Source organism: Miniopterus natalensis, chromosome 10 (genome assembly GCF_054644295.1).
Source record: "Miniopterus natalensis isolate mMinNat1 chromosome 10, mMinNat1.hap1, whole genome shotgun sequence".
NCBI lineage: Eukaryota > Metazoa > Chordata > Mammalia > Chiroptera > Miniopteridae > Miniopterus > Miniopterus natalensis.
In genome coordinates this window covers 44,500,136-44,523,335 of record NC_142090.1, presented here as the reverse complement: position 1 = coordinate 44,523,335, position 23,200 = coordinate 44,500,136, and the positions used below count along the sequence as shown (strand labels likewise).

Below are 23,200 nucleotides of genomic sequence, written 5' to 3'. Positions count from 1 at the left end.
GGGAAAAAAGTCTCCCTTTTTGTTTTGTAACATTAAGAAGAAAGATGGTAACTTTTTTTATTACTTGGCATTTAGAATTCTTGTCTTACAGGTTTTAATAGGGGCTATAGAGGAGGAGCAAGCACTTAAAGCTTGTAGGTCCTTGCCCTTATGACATTTGAATTTAGCTATGGGCCATTTGGGTCATTTCACATTCTATGAAACATTTTATTCTCATGTCAAATTTATCATGTGGACAATTGGGATTACACTAAATTAAGATATCAAAGTATATTTTTGTTATAAAACGTTAAAATTTTAGTATATGTCAAAAAATAAGTTTATACTTAATATGCAGTATGTATAGTTTACATAATAATCACACATTTATTCCGGTTAAATAGAGCTGTGAGTACAGAGTAGATATTGGCAGTTTCTAAAATAAAAAATTTCATCTGCTTTCTTTTTATAACCATTAGCTGACAATGACTCCAAACCTTTGGGTAGTTGCAATTTTATTGATAGCCTCCATTTGGCTACAGTAGTGATGATGAAACTTGAATTTCTACTATTCTGACTTAACTCTGTTTCCTTCAGTTTTCCAACTCATATTCGTGTGGCATGCAGTTTAAAAATGTAGTAAGCTGCTCATTTATGGTCTTCTTTTTACTAGGACCAACTTATATCTAGTTTATATTTTATATAAATTGTCATCGATTTTGTGTGTATATATATGTATAAATACTTTAAGTCCAGATGTTAATGCTTAGTTTGCTGTGATTTTTAGGGTTCAGCTCCAGAGATTGATCCTTCATCTGACGGTTCAAATTTTGGATGGGAGACAAAAATCAAAGCATGGATGGATCGATATGAAGAGGCAAATAATAACCAGTATAGTGAGGGTGTTCAGAGGGAGGCACAAAGAATAGCACTGAGATTAGGCAATGGAAATGACAAAAAAGAGATAAATAAATCAAATTTGAATACCAACAGTTTGCTCTTCAAACCTCCTGTAGAGGTAAATATATCATTTGCCAAAATGTTATAAAACAAAAACCTCCTTTTTTCTATTGGATATCTTAAAGTAGGTTAGATTAAAAGCATTCTAGTTTAATTAATCTCAACATTTCTCTAATTTTAGAGCCATATACAAAAAAATAAGAAAATTCTGAAATCTGCAAAAGATTTGCCTCCTGATGCACTTATCATTGAATATAGAGGGAAATTTATGCTAAGAGAACAATTTGAAGCAAATGGATATTTCTTTAAGAGGTATATTCATTTATTTTCCCTTACTAGTTTTCTATTGTTATTGAATTTTTTGCTATTTTTGCCAAGATGCTGTGTTTATATGTATTTTGTTTTCCTAAATGATCATTTTAGTATTTAAAACTATAGTATAGTTGAACAGTGACTAATAATAACTTTTGAATTATAATAAAATATAACAACATAAAAAATGCAGACATATTCCTCGGTCTCTTAGCTGTTATCTTTCTGACACTAAAACAATCTACTTCAAAGATAAACTGTAGCAATATAGGTGGACATTAATAAAAAACTCAATTATCTGAGGTTATAAAAAAACCCTTTCCATCCACCTTTCCTAATTCCTTATAATATAATAGTTTGAAACTGAAAAGACCATTGGTGACTGTCACAGGCAAAATCACTTCCTTGTTATTAGATAATGTTAGATTTGGTCTCACATTATTGCTACCATTTTAAAACTCTCACTTTCTAGGTATAGAATGGCTTGGAAGCCTCTTCTATGGTTTGTGATTTTGGGGGGAAATTGATGTGATCCTATCACAGCCATTGCTTCCCTGAGGTCTAGAAGTATGTGTGTATCTCTAGGGAGATAACATTCTCAGTCTATATGCTGTAATTAAAAATATTTCCTGTTTTTTATAATTTTTTACTTAAGATACAAAAGACATACATGAATCCTTCCCTTTTATATAGCAAATTTGACTGAAACAGTGCTATATATCAAACACTTAAATGCACTAGCAGATAGGGATTTTAAAGGCATCCAATTATGAGTCCTTCTGTAAAGGTAATACTCCCTTTTTATCTTTCTGTAAATTTGAATTTCCACCTCCAGTTAATTACCTTTGATTTATGTAAGGTTATAAGAACAGGTAAAAATCTTATTAGCATGAACTAGCCTAGTGGTTAAGAATAGGTTCTGGTATCAGACTGCTTTTTATTCAATTCTTGTCTTCACTACTTACTTTTAGAAGTTTCTTCAGCTCAAAACGTTAATAGTTTATAATGCATTTCTTTCTTTGTAGACCATACCCTTTTGTTTTATTCTATTCTAAATTTCATGGGCTAGAAATGTGTGTTGATGCAAGGACTTTTGGGAATGAGGCTCGGTTCATCAGGCGTTCTTGTACACCCAATGCAGAGGTAAGCTTATAGAACTTTTTGGGAGACGGGGGTTAAGGGATATGTGGAATCTGAGTATAAACCACTGAAGTCTGGTCGCCTAAAAACACTTTTTAACTGTAGATACATTTTATATTCCAGCATCTTTCCATTGTGAAAATTTAGGTGATGTTGGCTTTGAGGTCTTAAAAATTACTTTGCACATTGAAGAAATTGTGATGTTCCTTCCTTGTAAGAGGAAATATTAGACTCTGTTTATCCTAGAAGAAACTGTATATATGGGTCAAATATATGTTATAATTTGAGCAAGGTAGATGACAAAGCTGAAAGCTAAGTTAGATTTTATATGTGCTACAATAAAATTGTTTTAATGTGGAGTTTTGTAATATTACAAGTTTTATAATATTCCTGGTTTTGTTTTGTTTACGTGGAAAAAATAACCATTTTTTATTTTATAGTTATATAATGTTACAGTTAAGAATGCAAGTTTTTGAAACCAGACTTACTAGATTCATATCTTCTTTTTGACTAGACTATTTATAACTTTGTATGCTTCAGTTTTATCTGTAATCATGTAAAGTACCTAGAACAGTGTCTGTCATAGGAAAGTACATTGTTAATTGTACCATTACTGCATTTCATCAAACCAAAGATGCCATCACTTTAAAAAGTCCCAATTTCAGAGATGCTAAAAGGTGAAAAAATATGCATTGTACAGTTGATAAAAATATATTTTTTTAATACGACATGGTGGGCTGTAGAACTTGCATCAAGTTTGCATTGATGTACCTCTTTCCTAGTTGATAACCGCAGATTTATAGTTACAAGTCTTGTAATTAATGCCATTATTTTCCATGTTGTATTTATGAATTACTTTGAATAGTTTTCAAAATTGTAAGATGAGATGCTTTTAAAGATAGAAAGTAATCTATAGAAATACAAAATGATTCTTTTACCTAACAGGTGAGGCATGAAATTGAAGATGGAACCATACATCTTTACATTTATTCTATACAAAGTATTCCAAAGGGAACTGAAATTACTATTGCCTTTGATTTTGACTATGGGAATTGGTAAGTTCAAATCTGTAAATAAGATATCTGTTGTTTCAAAATAGTTCCTTAATGCCTGAAAAGTTGTTTATTTTTATCATGAGGCAATTAGAAGTACTTGAAAACAAGCATTTTGGTATCAGCTTCCATTACAGCAGTGCTGCTTAGTTCTTTTCCAAACTTTCCTTGATTACTATTGTAATGAAAATGCTAAAAGTAATTATGATTAGTAATCCTAATTCAGCCATACAACACTGACCTTGTTTTTTTAAAATATGCAGTATTTTTATTCTGTAAAAGATAGCAAAATATACTGAACTCCCCTTTTTAAACTACAACACTGACCCTGTTTATGTGAGAATTTTTCTCTTATTTTTTAAGTATAATCGGTATACAGTATTTTTAGTTTCAGGTGTTTGATATAGTGATTTGACATTTTTATACCTTACAACCTGATTGCCCCACTAATTCTTTTAGTATCTTATCATGCAAACATCACAATATTGACTATATTCCTTCACCTTTTCACCCATCCCTCTACCCTCCTCTCCGGGAACAATCCCTTTGGTCTCTATTTCTGAATCTGTTTTTGTTGATTCCACATAGTGAAACCATACAGTTTTTCGTACTTTTCTCTCTCTGATTTATTCACTTAGCATAATATCCTCTAGGTCTATCCACGTTGTTGCAAATGGCAAAATTTCAATTCTTTTTTACTACTGTGTGATAATCCATTGTGTGCGTGCGCACACGCATGCTTGCGTATGCATACATACATCTTTTTCGTACATTCATCTATCATTGGACACCTAAGTTTCCATAGCTTGGCTATTGTATCTAATGCTACAGTGAACATAGGGATGCATGTATCTTTTCAAATTAGTGTTTGTTTTCCTCCGATAAATACTCAGAAGTGTGTTTTATGGTTGTATGTATCTATTTTTAGTTTTTTTGAGGGATTTCCATACTGTTTTTCATAGTCGCTGTACCCATTTGCAGCCCTTTTCTCCAACATCTTCCCCAACATATTATTTGTTCACTTTTTGATAGCCATTCTGACTGGTGTGAGGTGGTGTCTCATTGTGGTTTTGATTTGCATTTCCCTTATGATGAGTGATGTTGAGCATCTTTCATGTCTGTTGGCTATCTGTATGTCTTCTTTCTTTGAAGAAATGATTTCTCATGTCCTCTGCCCATTTTTTTAATTGGATTTTTTAATTTATTTATTAGTGAGTTATATGAGTTCCTCATCTGTTTTGGGTATCAACCCCTTATCAGATATATCATTTGCAAATATCTTCTCGCATTTGGTGGGTTGTCTTTTTGTTTTGTTGATGGTTTCTCTCACTGCAAAAGCTTTTTAGTTTGATGAAGTCCCCTTTATTTTTTCTTTTGTTTCACTTGCCTAAGGGGATATATAAAAAAAATAATACTGAGACTGATGTCAGATAGTTTACTACCTTTGTTTTCCTTCAGGAGTTTTATAATTTCAGGCCTTACATTTAAGTTTTTTACCCATTTTGAGTTTATTTTTGTATATGGGGTAAGAGAGTGGTCCACTTTCATATTTTTGCTGTATCTGTCCAGTTTTCCGAACACCACTTGTGGAAGAGACTTTCATTTCTCCATTTTATTTATATATATATAATTTTTAAATCCTCACCAGAGGATATTTTTGCCATTGCTTTTCAGAAAGAGTGGAAGGGAGAGAGAGAAACATCAATGTGAAAGAGACACATTGATTGGTTGCCTCCCACATGTGCCCAACTGGGGCCAGGGATTGAGGTATATGCCCTTGACTGGAATCGAACCCGAGACCCTTCAGTTTGTTGGCCAACACTCTAACCACTCAGCCAAACCGCTTAGGGCTCCATTTTATATTCTTGCCGCCCTTTTCCCTAAATAGGATCTAATATTTTGTATATTTTTAAATTACATGTACATTATAATCTTTATGATTTTTGCATTCATCCTTTCTCAGTCATTACTTTTGTGAGATTCAATTCTGTTATGCGTAGCTTTAGTTCTTTTCATTATTTATCCATTCCACTATTGGTGGACCTTTAGATTTACAAAAAAATGCTCCTATAGCTTTATGAGCATGTCTTCATGGATACATGTTCTCTCCATGGTAGGGACCTAGGGGTAGAATTGCTGAATTGTAAAATGTGCACAGCCTCCATTTATGTTAAACATAGATGGATGACCAGTTTGTATTCCCAGTTTTACTTCCTTGCTCCACTTTATCGTTCAACTTTAAAAATTGATACTAATCCATGTAAAATGGCATCCTTTTGTATTTTTAATTACATTATCCTTGAACCCAATAATTACATTATTATGAACCCAAGGATCTTTTAATGTTTGTGATTTTGGCTTTCTAATCTTATAAATTGCCCAATCATCTGTTCGTTTTTTCTGCTGGGTAGTCTTTTTCTTACTTTTTTTTTAGGGGGTGGGTGTTGTCCATATTTTAGTTCATTTCCTCCTGTATTTTTTTTTTTTTAATTTTGTGTGGTACCCTATTTAAATGCAGTAGTTTTTAATGTTCTCTTAGGTTTCTATCAATGAAAACCCTCTTCCTTCGGTATTGTATTTGTATTTGGTTGTTGAGTCAGGTTTATCATGATACTTTGTTTCCTTCTTGGCCCTTTCTCCCCAGGTGATGGAAAATTTAGCAGAATGGCTCTTTGCTCACTACTTTTAGAGATCGTATCCCATAGTGAATAAGAATATAAGTTTTTTATAATCTCACTAGTTTCCAATCCTAGCGTGTGCCTCAGTACCTCATATATACTATGAGAATAATACTACTCACCTAACAGGCATTTTTTTGAAGATTCAATAAGTTAGCATGTGTTTAAAAGTTTCTTGCACAGAGTAAGTTCTTATTAATACACATTAGCTGTTGCCATCATTATTATATACAGTTCTGTTATCCTGAAGTCAAAGAAGACATCTAGAAAGAGTTTCAGGCTGGTTTCTGTTAATACCTGATTTGGGGAGGTGGGCGGTAGACCATTAATGTTTGAATTGTACTCGATTCACAAAATTAAGCAGTTAGGCAGTTTGACCTGTACCTTCTACCAATGTTGAAAGTGAATGAGTAGGAGTATTAGAAACTTTGAAACTAACTACTTAAAACATGCAAACTGGGGTGCTTCGTGTTTAATGCAGGTTTAGGCATTTAGCCTGTATCCTAGAAATGAACTAAATCTTGGTGGTAGAGATAAAAAAGAGCAGAGCATTAAGAAATATTGATGCCATCCCTACCACTTATTAGCTGTGTGACTTTGGACAAGAAACTGACCCTGAGTTTTAATTTCATCTGTAAAATGAGTGTAATAAATACCACACTGTAAAGAGAGATAGTAGTTATTTTTCAAGTTTCCATTTGAAAGAGGGAACACTTAAGAGGGTCCAAAGGCAGCAGTACTTGAAATTTTTTCAAGGTAGCTTTTTAAAGAAACCTGGTTATTGAAACCATTTGTAAAGTATAAGAGAAACGAATTAAGGTTTGGTATTTATTATACCTAGCATCTTTTTTATTTAGGTCATATTTAGGGTCAGTATTTCATCATTTGCATATATACTTTATAACACTCTGGGACCTCTGAAGTAAATATGGTTTTTGTCTTAATGTGAGCCACAGTACCATTTTACCTAAAAAGAGTGTTTTAACTTATTGGAGTTTTAAACCATTACTAGTTATGATTGAAGACCCAGAAATCAACTTTCATTACATTGTTTTTATAAGAAAATAAAATTGCTGCCCGGCTGGGCATGGCTCAGCTGTTGAGCACTGACCTAGGATCCAGGCGATCGGGGTTCGATTCCCTGTCAGGGCACATGCCCGGGTTGCGGGCTCAATCAATGACTCTCTCATCATTGATGTTTCTATCTCTCTCTTCCCTCTCCTTTCCTCTCTCTGAAATCAATAAAGATATATTTTTTAAAAAATTAAAAAGAAAATAAAACTGCTTTGTGATAGTTACTAGAAATGCAAATTAGTGAAAAGCAAGGATGGCTTATAATTAGTAATACCATACAATTTTGTGGAGTTGCAGCTTAAAATGGACTAGAAAATTTCACAGTTTTTTTTTTTTTTACATCTTGAATAATATTTAACTGGTTATCTTTCCAGTAAGTACAAGGTGGATTGCGCGTGCCTCAAAGAAAATCCAGAGTGCCCTGTTCTAAAACGTAGTTCTGAGTCTATGGAAAACATCAACAGTGGCTATGAGACCAGAAGGAAAAAAGGAAAAAAAGAAAAGGATATTTCAAAAGAAAAAGATACACAAAATCAGAATATTACTTTGGATTGTGAAGGAACAACAAATAAAATGAAGAGCCCAGAAACTAAACAGAGAAAGCTTTCTCCACTGAGACTGTCAGTATCAAACAATCAGGTACTGAACTATGGTCTACCAATTCTTAATGAAAGAACAAAGAAAAATAATTTGTTGTATTTTAACCTTTTTTGTTTTATGGTTTAAAATTTTTAAAGTTAAGTCCATTCTGTTATTTAGTGAAGTACTTATAAACATAAAACACAGGTTCTGCTAGAATTTGTACAATATTTGTTAAACTGCAAAGAAACTACTCACCCAGCAAATCTTTGCAGAATTGAATATAAGATTTTTCTAAGGCTAATTTTAAAATTTTAAGATTGTAGTGGCCTTGTATTCATAGTAAGTGTTCTTATTCAAAGTCTTAAACCATAAAATTTCATTTTCTTTCATATTTGGGACATAATCAAGTAAGTTATAGAAGGGCAACAGACAAGATTTTTGAGAGAAAATTGTCTTAAAAGCACAAGGTAGTTTGGGGGAAAGGATTTGGCCTATACTTCTGCCCTTCCAGGAAACACTTTGTTATACATCCTCTGAACAGATGGAAGTTAGGAAGGACCATTTAGTTGTAAACATTAAGTAACATTTTAGTCATCTACAGTACCCTATCTTCTAGGAATAATTTTAAGTTTTAAATTGAAAATTTGTTGAGCACTTGGTATTTGTTGGCACTGGGTTTTGTGAAATAATGTTTGGGGAAGAATATAAACAGAATGCTATCCTACCATATTTGGCCTTGTAGGCTCTATGGATAAGAACATTATTGGCTAGACCTTTAAATAACAAATTTGATTTTGAAAAGTTTCTTGAATTAGGAAACCAGTTTTAAATTACTAAAATGGATTTAAGTGGCCTTGTAATGTTTATATGTTGAATTTGTTGTAGTTGAAAGACATTTAAAATAGTTCAGTGCCCCTAGTTACATGTGTAGTAGTAGTTTCCATAAAGCATTTCCATCTTTCAGGAACCAGATTTTATTGATGATATAGAAGAAAAGACTCCCATTAGCAATGAAGTGGAAATGGAATCAGAGGAGCAGATTGCAGAAAGGAAAAGGAAGATGGTAAGTTGGGAAGCCAGTAGCTGCTTCATGCTGTCACTTAGGCTTAGTGATAGCTGTTCTCATAGTAATCGTTGCTGCCTTTAGGAGGGCTTTTACACTGTTCTTTGTTTGTAGTTACCATTTGCCACTGAGCTTTGTGATTACCATTCAGGTTACCTCCACTAATCTTTTGTATTTTACTGTATGTTCATTAGACATTTAAGAATGTATGACATTTAAGAAATTATTTTTTAACTTTTGAAGCTGAGTATTAATAAATTTTAATGCCAGAATTACTGTTGCAGAATGTCTTTCATTAGTTAAATGTATCCTTTGTTTTCATAATTTAATGTAAAACAAAAATGGAATTTTAAAGCTTATAATAGCACCAAATAAATGGCTTATGGAAAAAAACCTCTACTATTTCTGTATCTCATACTGCTATCATAAAATAAGTATAAAAACTAGGACAAGATTTTTTTTTTTACTATCCATGCTAATTTAGCAATTGATACAATTTTAGGCCAGTTAAAGTATTATTGTATAGTTTGCCCTAAGATTTGAAAATGAACTTTACACAACTAATGATCTTAATATGGTTTCTCTGTAGTCCCTTTATTTCATATGCTCCCTTATTTCCTGTTTTAGTGACTTACATAGTAAATTCCATGGAATTTTGGGTCATATACTTAGGGATCGGATCTTTGGAATTAGGTCATTGTAGGCCTACTTAATATAAGTCTATTTCTGTTTTATTGCCCTGGTGATCACTTCTCACGTACTGATTCATTGTTGATGTTCAAAATTGTGAAAGCAATGCAGGACTCTTTCATAGCCTTAGAATTTCAGATAAAAGAAACAAAAAACATAGAAAATACTGGAGGACGTTGGTTATTAAAAAGTTCTTCTTCTGCCCGGCAGGGCGTAGCTCAGCGGTAGCGTAAGCCTAGGATCCAGGAGATCGCAGTTCGAGTCCCGGTCAGGGCACATGCCCGGGTTGCGGGCTCGATCCCCAGTTGGGGGCATGTAGGAGGCAGCCCATCAGTGACTCTCTCATCATTGATGTTTCTCTCTTTCTCTCTCCCTCTCCCTTCCTCTCTCTGAAATCAAGAGATATATTAAAAAATAAAAAAGTTCTTCCTCTATGTAAGGAAATTATATTGAACCTTTTGCAAGATTCACTTACATTCTAAATTACCTGTACTTACCCAAATTACCCTTTCTTGATTAGGTTTTCATATCGGACTGTTCATTCCACAATTGCTACATTCCTGTATTTGCACTAATTCTGCGGGAACTTTTAGAGTACCAGTTTAGGGTATCACTGGTTTCTGTATGAAGCATGTGTCTGGTAGGAGGAACCCTTTTTTACAAGTGGTTTTAAGGACTACACCAGCTGCTTTGAAAAAAAATATGAAAAAACACACACAAAACCCTGGAGGTTTGTTCTATGCCCATATGATAATTTTATTCAGGTTGCATTCTGTCTGTTTAAAAGTTTATGTGACTATGGGCTACTTTAAAAATGCCGGGCGATGGTCGGTTGAGCATCGACCCTAGGATCCAGGAGATTGTGGCTTGATTCCAGGTGAGGGCACATGCCCAGGTTGTGGGCTTGATCCCCAGCTGAGGGCGTGTAGGAGGCAGCCGATCAATGATGACTTGATCATTGATGTTTTCTCTCTCTCTCCCTCTCTCTGAAATCAATAGATATATTTTAAAAATAATAAAAATATATCCTTCTATTAATACTGAGAAAGATAATGGCACTTAGAATATCCTAATTTTCTGATCCCAGAAGAAAAGAGATACCTATTTGTTGTTAAAAGAGAGACATCGATTGGCTGCCCCCCGTGTGTGCCCAAACCAGGGCGGGAGATCGGGCCTGCAACTCTGCAACTGAGGTACATGCCCTTGACCAGCATAAAACCCGGTACACTTCGGTCAGAGGACTGACACACTAACCATGGAGCCAAACCGGCCCGGGGAAGATACCTTTTTGTTGATGTTGAACATGGTAGAACTCTGGATAGAAAGACAGATTGACTTGGGTATTCATTTTTGTTCCTGAGTTTGCCTACTGGCATGCTATATTAATTTTTAAGAATACTTTTTTTTTTTTTTATCCTCACCCCAGTTGCTTTTTCAGAGTGGGAGAGAAGGGGAACGGGGGGGGGGGGGGGGGGGGGGGGGCATCGATGCAAGACACATCGATTGGTTGCCTCTGGCAAGAAGCGAACCTAGGACCCTTCAGTCCACAGGCCAGTGCTCTAGCCACTGAGCCAAATTGGCTAGGGCAAGAATATTTCATTTTTATATCAGTTTTATCATACTCATTTTAACATCTCAGTGAGATGGCTGTGCAGCTGGGTATTTTTCATAGGAATAAAATGTGGAAAACTTAAGTGTAAATGTTTAGCATTTGGTATTTTAAAGGGATATGAAATATTTTTAAATCTTTGGCTTCTTGACCTATAGGCCCTCAAAGTCAGTTCTAATTGTTTCTAATTGGTACATTCACTTTGATGTTTCAGTTACAGAATTGGGAGAGCCTTACAATCAGCCCAGTTAAGTTACGACAGTTGAAACAGTACAGCTGTTTATACTCACCTGAGTCCAAAACCAGGGCACTACTGAGTAGACTCCCCCAGGTACATGGTAATTGAAGTGAGGTGGCTATAACCTTGTCTCAGAGGTAAAGAGAGTGTGCAGAAGGGAATTAGATATTGGGAAGCTCACCTTATTTTGTGGAATTAACAAGTGATCAATTAAAATGCAAACCTTTGAAAGATTTAAATTAAGGCTTATTTTCTCCATTTAAAATTCATGAACCTTATTTATAGTATCTTTAATATATTAAAATTTCAAAATAATTTTCAGTAACCTTATGGAAGGACTATCTTGGGAGCGTGGTCTTTGTTAATATTTGATGGCCTGTTACAGTTAGATTTAGCTGGAGTCCATGGGAGGTGTTCAGGAGGATAAAACTTGCAGAAACAACAAGGGATATGAAATGGCCACCTAGGTATGAGATTCCTGACCTTCTCAAGCAGCTAGGATAATCCAGACTTATGTATTACTAGGATATGAAGTACATTAGGGCAAGAACCTCTAGTTTTTTCATTATCATAGACCCAGCTCCTGGGGTGGGGAGGGGAAGGCCTGGCTTTTAAAGTAGATGATCAACAAATGAGCCTACTAAATGTTTTATGGCAGGCATTTGATGAGAGATACAGGCTCATGAGTGTGAACTAAATGAGAGGCTTTCTTATAGCTCAGGTTGTACCCTGGAGGCCTTGCCAGGATATAGGATTCCTCATTATTTTATCAACCCCAGTCCTTCACATTAAAAAGTATTCCACAGAACTCATATTTAAGATGTTTTGTGAAAAAAAGGAACTCTGTGGCCAGTTGAGTAGTTTAGTAAATGGCACACCATGTCCCAAACTTTGAGATTCCCAGTATGCATCGTGTGTTTATAAAAACTCAAGAAATTGTTAGCCCTGGTGGGGTGGCTCTGTTGGAGCATCATCCTATACACCAGAAAAGCTTGTGGGCTCAGTTCCCGGTCAGGGCACATACCTAGGTGCATTTCCTAAACTTGCACACCCTTGCAACTTGTTTTTTTGTGGTGACACCTTTGACATCCCACAGATTTTTATTCCATGGAACACAGGCTCTGAGAAAACACTATACAGATTTCATGCTGTTAACTAATACCTCTAGGAAGTGACTCAATTAAGAAATTTTAATAGTAGAATTAGGTAGAGTAAATTTGTTGCCAGCAAAATCATCTGATGACATTTTATTATCCATCTCACTTTTCTCTCCTTATAGCATGGTTAAATTGATGCTGATTACTGATTTTAATTTCCTAAGGTCCTTTTTTCTCTCATCACAGTTTAGGAATTGTATTTCTGAAGATGAGTAATTAATGAGTTATAGTATTGAACAGCAAAATGGAACCTGTTTATTTTTACAGGTATTCTGTTCAAACAAAATGAGGATATTTAGCTTTAGCTATCCTTTACTTAAGATTTCCAAAATCTTATTTAAGTACTTCAGGTTATATGCCTTCAAGTAACAATGGCACATGCTTTATATCATGTATACACAATTCTTATTCACTTCAAAAAAGAAGGCAAAGGTCCCTGTTCTGGAGAAGCCTTCATGGAGGTTAGGCTGCAGGGAATAATATATGAAAATCAAATATGAAAAAGTGCCACTAGGATAAACTAAATTATCATGTGGTAGAAAAGAAATGTAGATACCATCGTGAACCATACTTACTGTTCTGGAATGATTTTATTGGTAACCAGTCTTTATCTATTAAAAAATTAGTAAATTTTTAATAAATTTCTAATTTATATTCAAAAGGATAAGGAAAGTTACTTGAGTAAGGAATATTTTAATTTCTCTAAGTCTTTTAAGAAAAGCCCTTTCTTACCTGATAGCAAGGTACAAAATTAAGTCCCTAGATGTCTTCATTTTGTTTTCTCAATTCTTCCATGCTACTACTAGCAAATTTCCCTCAAGCTACTATGTATGGAGCATCCAGTTTATAAGCTTACATTTACTCTGTTTCAAATGACCAGACATCTCTAATTGGGATGAATTATAACAATTTACTCAGTAAAGTGTGTGTTTTTCAGTTGCAATATTGTATAAAATTTTAATTCATGTTCTTTATTATGTATCTTTGAACTATATGGACATTAGGTTTCCCACATTTGTTGAACAGGCAGCTTAGGCAAGATCTCCAGTCTCTTTCAAGTTTAAAATTATATGATATCAGTGTTTTTTTACATTGAAGCACAAAGTTGAAATAAAAATTCTCAAAATTTTCCTTAAGTGATAAAATTCTATAAAGGAATATTAAGCAGACTTTCTTTTGCTTATAGGAAATTACATACTCTATATTTGCTTTTACATAACTATAAACTATATGATATGTCATAAAAGCAATCTAGGTAGATCTCATTAGAGGTCCCTCATAGTTTAGTTTAGCACCAAACACTCGAGTATTAAGCGTGTCAAGAAATAATATAGTATTCCTGAAAGGCAACCCTATCTAATTTCTAATTATATATCAGTCTATCAATTGTCCAGCTCACAGATAATAAAATGACTTAGAGGTTTGGACAGACACAGGCTTGCAGTGAGTCATGGTTATAGAATATACAGGTCTTAGTAGCTGTATGTGACAAGTATGATAACTATATCAAGCACAGATGTTAAAATCTATGGACAGTCTGCTGGGTTTAATTAGGACTCCTAATTTCTCTAGTCCTCTAAACAGTCAGCTGTCATTTCAAGCTAAACACAAAATTGTTATTTTCACATGGGTGGTAAATTTTCATTCATTAAATAGATATTGCATATCTGGTAATGTAACGAAGACTGCATTAGATGCAGTGGTGAACATAAAAGCTGAATGACATGAACATTAAGGAATTTACAATGAAAGATCAGTGCACCGATTTTTCTCTTGTAAAAAATCAGACATCATACATTTCCAACATTTGTATTTTAAGATGAAGTTAGGTTAAAGCTATTAGGGTATCTATTTAGTGCTTTCAGTTAACAGTTAAAGTAAATGTAGGAACAGTTATGCTTTATTTTCCTTTATGCATAGTGTCAGTGGTTGTTAATTAGAAAGAGTAAATCAGGAGCCAGGAAACTGGGATAATAATTATAGGACTGCCTTTGAGTGAGTCACTTGATATACATGGGCTTGGATTTCTTAAGCAGCATAGGACTAGGTCATTTTTTAAAATCCTGACCAGCTCAAAAAGAGTAGGAGTCATCTCTAAATAAAGGACTTTGCTTTGACTATCAAGTAGTTGTATTATTTATAAAGAAGTTCAGTTTTTAATTGAATGAGTTTGGTCTTTACATCAAATAATTTTATCTCTGACCCTCACACTCACCATATCCAAAGCAAGTGAATATTGGACTATGTCAAAGAAACTTCTTTTGGTGTAAACTCATATTCATCTCAGAAAATCCTGAATAATCATGATATAGAAAATGTCTTCATTGGGTGCCTGGCTTGTGGGTAATTTTTTTAACATAAAATGATCCTTGCTGAGGCAAGTTTGTTTGTTTCTTCTCAAAGAATGTACTTTCTCCAGATTTATTTTAAAAATGTTTAAAGCGATAAACACAATAATAATTACCCTTCCTCCCCCCACCCACCCCCATTGAACAGGTGAAGCAATTAAGAAAATCATTCTTCAGTTACTCTAGATTTCTAAATTTAGGGTTTTAGAAAAAAGCCCTGGTATATGGAGACCAAGGTTTTTATAGAGCCATAAGATAAAAGGGGGCTGAGTAAAATGATTTTGAAAGACCAGTGAATTATCTAAGGAAAGAATTCAGCTTTAAAACTCCCACTTCCAGTAAAGAGACCATTTTTAACCTGTGCTATTTATTTAAGACGCAGATAGGTATCTATGAACAAGTGGTCTTACCTCTTTGAACCTGTTTCCTTACCTGTAAAATAAAGAGGGTAAGAATAACACATTATGTGAGAGTGACAGTTTGCAGTATGGCAGTACAACTACTTAGAAACTTTTAAGTATTCTCAGGAGTTTTATTGACATATTACTTTGTTTCCTTACTGAATATAACAAAGGAAGAAAAAATACAAAGAGTAAGCAGTAGGTTCCAGAGCATAGGTGTCTGATGCTTGAATCTCTGCTTAATTACTGGAACTAAAGCTCTATCGTTGAGAATACCCTGAGTTTCTGATCTTTCTTTCTTCCCCACATCAATGACAATAGAGGAAGAAACAAACGGATCTCCCGGTTCTTTGATTTGGAGAACTGAACAGTTGATGGATGTGCTTCCTGTTTCTGGCTAAAAGCTGTAGCATTTGCCAGATCCACTGGCCGAGGCTGTGGGTCTTAGTTTTAATGTTCTCTCTCCAAAGAGAATTGATGCTCAAAGGAACTCCTGCTGTTCCTAAGTCTGCCTTGAACTGTCAGTGTAAGACAGGAAGAGCAGAAGGTAGAGGAATGCCTTATAAGAACTATAATGGAGGGTGATAAAGCCAAAGTATAAGTAGTAACATGGAATGCCTACCATTTTCCAAGTACTGTTGAAAAACTTAACAGCTATTGTCTATTTGAAATCAGTAATAATTCAGTGAAGTATAAATATTATCACTCACATTTTATAAGATGCTCTAGAAGTTAATTAGGGTTGTTAAGTTGCCTAGGGTCACAGAGATAGTAAATGACTGGTAGAGTCATAATATGAACCCAGGACTTCACCTCACAATATCCTGCTACTACATGTCAATAATACAGTCACTCAAGTTTATACGAATTTAACTTTTCAACATAGGAACTTTGAATCTTATTTAAAAGGTCTGACTTTTGTATTATTGAGAAAAATTTTCAGTTTGATAAAGCAATATAGTTTATTTTTCAAGGCTTTTTGTTTAGCTTTACCCATAATCATCCAAGTGTCCCTTTCATGAAATATATTTGTAATGTCAGAGCTTATTGAGATGTTTGGGATTCTGAAATGTGTTCCCCTGTATCTACCATCAGTTGAAGTGTTTTCCTAACAATATCATAAAAACTACTTTCTAAATTTGCCGTGAACATTTGGACTTTGAATTTTACTTTAGAGCAATGATATTTCACGTAAAATTTAAATTTCATAGACAAGAGAAGAAAGGAAAATGGAAGCAATTCTGCAAGCTTTTGCCAGATTGGAAAAAAGAGAGAAAAGAAGAGAACAAGCTTTGGAAAGGATCAGCACAGCCAAAACTGAAGTTAAAACAGAATGTAAAGATGCACAGATTGTCAGTGATGCTGAAGTTATTCAGGTATTATTTATTATTCAGGTCCAGTTACATTTTCACCCTTAAACACTTTTGAGTAAAATTTCCACACCCAATTTAATTACATTATAAAGAATTTTTAATGTCTGATGTTAGCCTTTTGATAGCATTTTTCAAATCCTGTGAGAATTTAGACTTGAGATATTAAAAGTGTACTTGTTTTGGAGTGAGAAAATTTTTAATTGTGTCAATTTGTATATATTGGAATTCGTAAAGAAATTTGGGGAAGTTAGCTTCATAGATAGATGGTGCTATTAGATTTCACCTTCTCACTTGTAGTATTAAAAGTTCCATTCTGTTGTATTTTGAATTAGGAACAAGCAAAAGAAGAAACTGCTAGCAAGCCAACCCCTGCCAAAGTGAATAGAACTAAACAGAGAAAAAGTTTTTCTCGCAGTAGGACTCACATTGGACAGCAGCGTCGGAGACACAGAACTGTCAGCATGTGTTCGGATATCCAGCCATCTTCTCCTGATATAGAAGTTACTTCACAACAAAATGATATTGAAAATACTGTACTTGCAATAGAGCCAGAAACTGAAACTGCACTAACAGAAATAATTACCGAATCTGAAGTTCCAGCACTTAATAAATGTCCTACAAAGTACCCCAAAACAAAGAAGGTATGGCTGTTAATGAATGTAAGAAAGTTTCCTAACAACTGTCTTATGTTAAATATGACACCTCATAAGGAACAGAATATGAGGCATAGTTTTTATACTTTTTAGCTAAGAAATGAGAATTGCAAGACTATAAAATCAGTTAATATAAATGTTTACATTATTGTTATGAAGACAGTTTGACATTGAGTCTATCAAGACTTGCTTTTAGTATTGCAATTCAGGATTTGTTTGAATAACTTTGCCTACCCTCTGTACTAAATTTACACTTAACAAAAATAATTGGTTTTAGATGTTTTCCTTTCTTATAAATTACACATTTTAGGCAAATTATAAGAAATGTGAAGAAATTGTGGATTTCCATAGAATGTACTAAGAATGTGTGAAAATTAATAAGGAAGGATAGTTTTATTTCAATTAATAAAAATTTTTGAAAACCTACAATTAAATTTAATGAAGCAGCTATGGGAAACTATTCACTCAAACCCACCTGAATTCAGAAATAACAGAAAATCGTTACAAGTTTCTGTTTTTCTCCCACTTTTGAATAGAATACAGCAGCCTGGATAGAGCAGAGATCCCAAAGTGGTAATCCTTAGGCAATTTGACAAGGGGGATAGATCATAAATGTACCCTTCTCGCACACTTCTATATCAAAAGACTTTGAAACTTAATTTATCTTTATTCTTAAATTCAATAAGTAGGTATTGTGCAACCATGAGAAGCATCCTTAGTAAACATCTAGGATGAACCCTGGAGTATACTTATACTTGAATGGCTAGTCAGAGGGTTGAGATAAGATCTAAACACAGTTTTGTTGAAGTTTGTGCTCTCCTTACTCCACTACAGATCTTGAGCAAACAAGCCATTGCCTTAACTATGAGCAGTTATTTTTGCCCACTTTGGAAGGACAAAAAAAATAATCACAGCTTTTCTTTGTAATTTTGATTAGTGAAAGGACTAACTCATGTTTAAAAACGCAGCTACTGTCTTGATTACAAATATGACATCGCTGCTTGTTAATCACTTGAGTAAATGATTGTGGTGCTATAAATTTATTTAAATTCCAGGACAAACACCTTAAATCAACAGATTGTCAATGCTGATGGCTTTTTTTTTTTTTTTTTAATGTATATGTACTGGTCTCACCTGGAGATTCTAATGAACAGTCAGGGTAGAAAAGTACTGCCCCAAACCAGGTTTTTCTAACAAAGTGAACATTGTATACCTAAAACAGAAGCAGCAACAAATCTAAATTTAGTTTGTGTTTATAGGATGGTGCTGAAGTCTCCTAATTTTACTGTTTTACAAACGTCACCATGTGTTTCGTTCCTACAAAGTATTATTGTGTAAAAAAAATTAGAAATAAGATTAGTGATAACCAAGGAAACATACAATAACACTGACTTTGGGGGGAGGGGAGACATCATATATGAATTAAATTACTCAATATTGCATTTTAGGTTATATATCAATTACAAATTGGGTATTAGAATGTTCTGTAGGACAGTCTGTGTAATTACATATAGAGTGATCAAAATTTTTCTTTTCCTCTAGCACTTGGTCAATGAATGGTTAAGTGAGAAGAATGAGAAGACAGGAAAACCTTCAGATAGCCTTTCAGAAAGGCCTCTGCGAATAACCACAGATCCTGAAGTGTTAGCTACACAACTCAATTCTTTGCCAGGTCTCACTTATAGCCCCCACGTATACTCTACTCCTAAGCACTATATTAGATTTACTTCACCATTCCTTTCAGAAAAAAGGAGGAGAAAAGAACCTACTGAAAACATTTCTGGCTCATGCAAGAAGGTAAACTTTTTTTGGTTATAAAAATCTAGGATGAGCCAAGTTCAGTCTCATTGCTCACCACCATTCCTGGTAGTGAAATGCTTTTGGAATTGGCTCTACATTTATAGGCTATATAAACAGCGACAAACTGATTTCTGTTCATTTATTGTTTGATGTATTTCAGCGATGGTTGAAACAAGCTCTAGAAGAAGAAAATTCAACAATTTTACATAGATTTAGTTTACCCTGTCAAGAAAGATCCATAAGTCCTACAGTCAATGGTGAAAATAAAAGTCCACTATTATTAAATGAAAGCTGTTCCCTTCCAGGTATCATTTTTTCAGTATTGTTTTAATGTGAAGAATAGGGCCAGATGTGTATAACTTTATATAAACAGGCATATTCTAGTTATTATGATGTACTTAACAAAAGAAGCACTTTGTTATATATATTTTCTCATTTCTGTCCTCCCAACAAATTTGCAAATACCATGTATGTTGGAGCTAATGGTTGAATTTTTGGACTAGTTCTGGCTTTTGGGTTGGCTGCTTTTCAAACAGATTGAAAAGGACTCTTACAATTCAGTTAAATTAACATCTCCACTTCTAAGATTTCTTAGACACCCTAGGCTTGTAAGTCTCTGGCAAGATAATGCACGCTAATGGTGAAATTAAATTAGTTGGGGGTGGAAGGGTGGGGAGAGATTGCTTTATATTAGTAATATGTTTAAAAACCCTGAAATTGTTTGGGGGTAAAAGTCGTCATTATTACTAGTTGATGTTTGGACTTTTGTACTAAATACCAGCAGTAAAATTTCTTATAAATTATTTCACCCAACAGATCTAACTACACCACTAAAAAAACGAAGACTTTATCAGTTGCTAGATTCTGCTTACTCAGAAACCTCCACACCTACTCCTTCACCATATGCTACACCAACTCACATAGATATTGCTTCTACGGACCCATCATTTGCCACTCCTCCACGAATAAAATCAGATGATGAAATGTGTAGAAATGGTTATAAGCCCATATATTCACCAGTTACCCCAGTAACTCCTGGCACTCCAGGAAATACTATGCACTTTGAGGTGAGAAACTTAAATGAAAAAAAAAATAATTAACCTGTGGGGATGGGGTTAGCTTTTATTTACCCCCTGTAACAACTAGTTTACTGAGATTACAAATTAAGAAAATTTGGAACATGCATTTTTGTTAACTTGAACTTTTAAATTTTTTAAAAATTATCTTAACCTTCATCTTACTGATTATTCAGACTAAATGACTTTATCAAATTGACCTTAAAGCAAATGATCTTACATGAGAAATAGAAACAAAAAGTTTAAAACCTTAAACTCTTATGTAATAGTTTCTCATTTTGAGTTTTCATTTCTATAAAAATCATGGGTTTAGCTACTTATTTTGATTTTCAATTCTAATTATTTCTTTTTATATAGAATATTTCTTCCCCAGAAAGTTCTCCAGAAATTAAGAGACGCACTTACAGTCAAGAGGTAAGGGGTTATTCAAATATTCAAAAAGTTCTTTAAATTGCTGACTTTTTCCTAGTATCGTTATTTTGCTTTAATAATTATTAGATGATTTAAAAATTAGTCCCAAGATGTGGTTGTATAATTTTCTTTTCTTTCCTGTAAACAGGGATATGACAGATCTTCAACCATGTTAACATTGGGGCCTTTTAGGAATTCTAATTTAACTGAACTGGGTCTGCAAGAAATAAAGACTATTGGTTATACCAGCCCTAGGAATAGGACTGAAGTCAACAGGCAGTGCCCTGGAGAAAAGGACTCTGTCTCAGACCTTCACCTGGGACTTGATGCAGTCGAGCAAACTGCCTTGCATAATAAAAGCATGGAAACACCTACACATGACAGGACTGATTCTAACAGCCAACTGGAATCTACTCACTCTGCACGGGGCACAATATATTCTTCCTGGGTAAAGAGTCCTGACAGAACAGGTGTTAACTTCTCAGTAAACTCTAACTTGAGGGACCTGACACCCTCTCATCAGTTGGAAGTTGGAGGCGGCTTCCGCATAAGTGAGTCAAAGTGCCTGATGCAGGATGATACTAGAGGCATGTTTATGGAAACACCGGTGTTTTGTACTTCAGAAGATGGGCTTGTATCTGGTTTTGGACGGACTGTTAATGACAATTTGATCGACGGAAGTTGCACACCCCAGAATCCACCACAAAAGAAAAAGGTTACAAATTTAAAGATTTATAGTCCTTTTAATAGTGTTGTTTTTTTTTTTTCATACTCCTGAGGGTGATTAGTAGGTATCGTATGTATTATGAAAGGCATTCATATAGGTATTCAAGTTGAATAGTTGATATGTACATTTTCTCAAACCTTTTGTAAATACCCTATTAGAAAATACCTACAGAGAAGTATAACGCTCTAGTCATATGGAAAATTCTTATAAGGAGCGTGGTTTTAGAGATTGAAACCTCGAGATGATTATTTTAGCGAAATGAGTAACTTTTAAAAATGATAACCACTTCCCAGTAAGCAAAGTTGTATAATATTTGTTACTACCCTTATTTTACATAGAACAGGTAGCCTTACATAAAAGAAATGCCTCTCTCCTCAGTATTTGTATTTTGAAAAGTATATAAATAATAAATTCCCTGTTTTACCACCGTTATTCATTTGGATACATAGCAAGACAATTAGAATGCCTTATTTCAGAGGAGTGGGAGAAATTACAACACTTACTTTATTTGTTAATAGGCTTATTGCTTTATAAGTCAAAGAATTTTAGTGATGTGTGCTTTTAATTTTTATAACAGAGTCCAGTTGGCAACTTTATGGGAAGCAATGTAGTATAGTGGAAAGAGCACGGGCTTTCAAGTAAGACCTAGGTTCGAATCCCGGCTCCAACACTCACCAGCTGTGTGACCTTGAGTGAGTGAGTTACTCAATTTCCTCATCTGTAAAATGGGGATGATAATATACCTATTTCATAGGGTTGTTGTGAGGATTAAATGACATAATGTCTGTAAATCATTAAATGCAATGCCTAGTATATAGTAGGCATTTGATAATTATTATTTGCTCAGAATCATTATTTTACATAATTTTCCTAATATATAGTAATTTTCTTTAGAAAAAAGAATAGATTGATTCTGACATATAAAACAAGAATAAAAGATTTGCTTTTCCTTACCTTTCTTAAGGTTTCTCTATTAGAATACCGTAAAAGACAACGTGAAGCAAGGAAAAGTGGCTCTAAGACAGAACACTTTCCGCTGGTTAGTGTATCACCTCATGCAAGTGGAAACTTGAACAATGGTGATGGGTGTACCAACAGGAGTGAAAATGGGGAGCAGGTAGAAAGCACTGCTGGCCTACCTTTACCAACATCAGCTACAGGTTATAATGCTTCCTCAGAAGAAACCAGCAATAACTGTCCTGTTAAGGAAGTTTCTGCCACTGAGAAGAATGAACCAGAAGTTCAATGGTAAGCCTGTTTAAAAACCTAACGGGTAACTTTAGAACTATAAGTAGTATACCTTATAATTAAAATAGTCTTCGTTGTTTGTGAAGATTTGAAGTATGCTATTCTGAAAAGAACAAGGTTTTGTTAATGAACTATCTTCCTGTTCGTTGTTCTCCCAAGACTAAGCAAATAAAGGTTTGTGGACATACTTTTGTAAAACCCTCTGTGCTGATGAGTTGTAAACCAGCTATATATTTGCCTGTGTTAAAGGTCCATTGTGGTTACTCCTTGATAGTTTTCACATAAATATTCCTCTCCAAAGAACCTTTATCATAGTCAACATCCTCCAATTTCTTTACCAGTTACCTTGAAAGAATCACCAAGTACAGTGTTTCTTCAGTAGGATAAGCAGCTGGATATAGGATGGGTCTTGGCAAAGGGCAGGAGGCCACAATGACGTTGCTCCTTGGTCCCCTTGCCCCTGAGAGCTTCCTGCTAACCTTACAATCTGGACACAAGGTAATTTGCAAAGGGTATATTTGGTACCTTTGGTAACCTGAAGTGACATTTTGAATGCTAATATACGACCCTCCAACTCCCACCTCATTTTCACCAAGAAATTACTTAAGACAAAGGAATAGAGTCCAATT

At 34.3% G+C, this 23,200-nt stretch overlaps 1 protein-coding gene across 4 annotated transcripts in view; it reads left to right on the top strand.

Moving 5' to 3' along the window:
* Positions 1-23,200, top strand: part of KMT2E (lysine methyltransferase 2E (inactive)) — an 83,707-nt gene that overhangs the window by 56,717 nt on the left and 3,790 nt on the right. For all 4 annotated transcript variants that reach the window (XM_016219554.2, XM_016219552.2, XM_016219550.2 and 1 more), the window contains 14 exons: positions 767-997; positions 1,121-1,251; positions 2,277-2,394; positions 3,337-3,446; positions 7,570-7,834; positions 8,742-8,840; positions 16,495-16,659; positions 16,989-17,297; positions 18,852-19,106; positions 19,270-19,414; positions 19,926-20,176; positions 20,543-20,599; positions 20,745-21,311; positions 22,288-22,571. In XM_016219554.2, the coding sequence (XP_016075040.1) occupies positions 767-997; positions 1,121-1,251; positions 2,277-2,394; positions 3,337-3,446; positions 7,570-7,834; positions 8,742-8,840; positions 16,495-16,659; positions 16,989-17,297; positions 18,852-19,106; positions 19,270-19,414; positions 19,926-20,176; positions 20,543-20,599; positions 20,745-21,311; positions 22,288-22,571 (2,987 nt within the window). The remainder of the gene's footprint in view (positions 1-766; positions 998-1,120; positions 1,252-2,276; positions 2,395-3,336; positions 3,447-7,569; positions 7,835-8,741; positions 8,841-16,494; positions 16,660-16,988; positions 17,298-18,851; positions 19,107-19,269; positions 19,415-19,925; positions 20,177-20,542; positions 20,600-20,744; positions 21,312-22,287; positions 22,572-23,200) is intronic.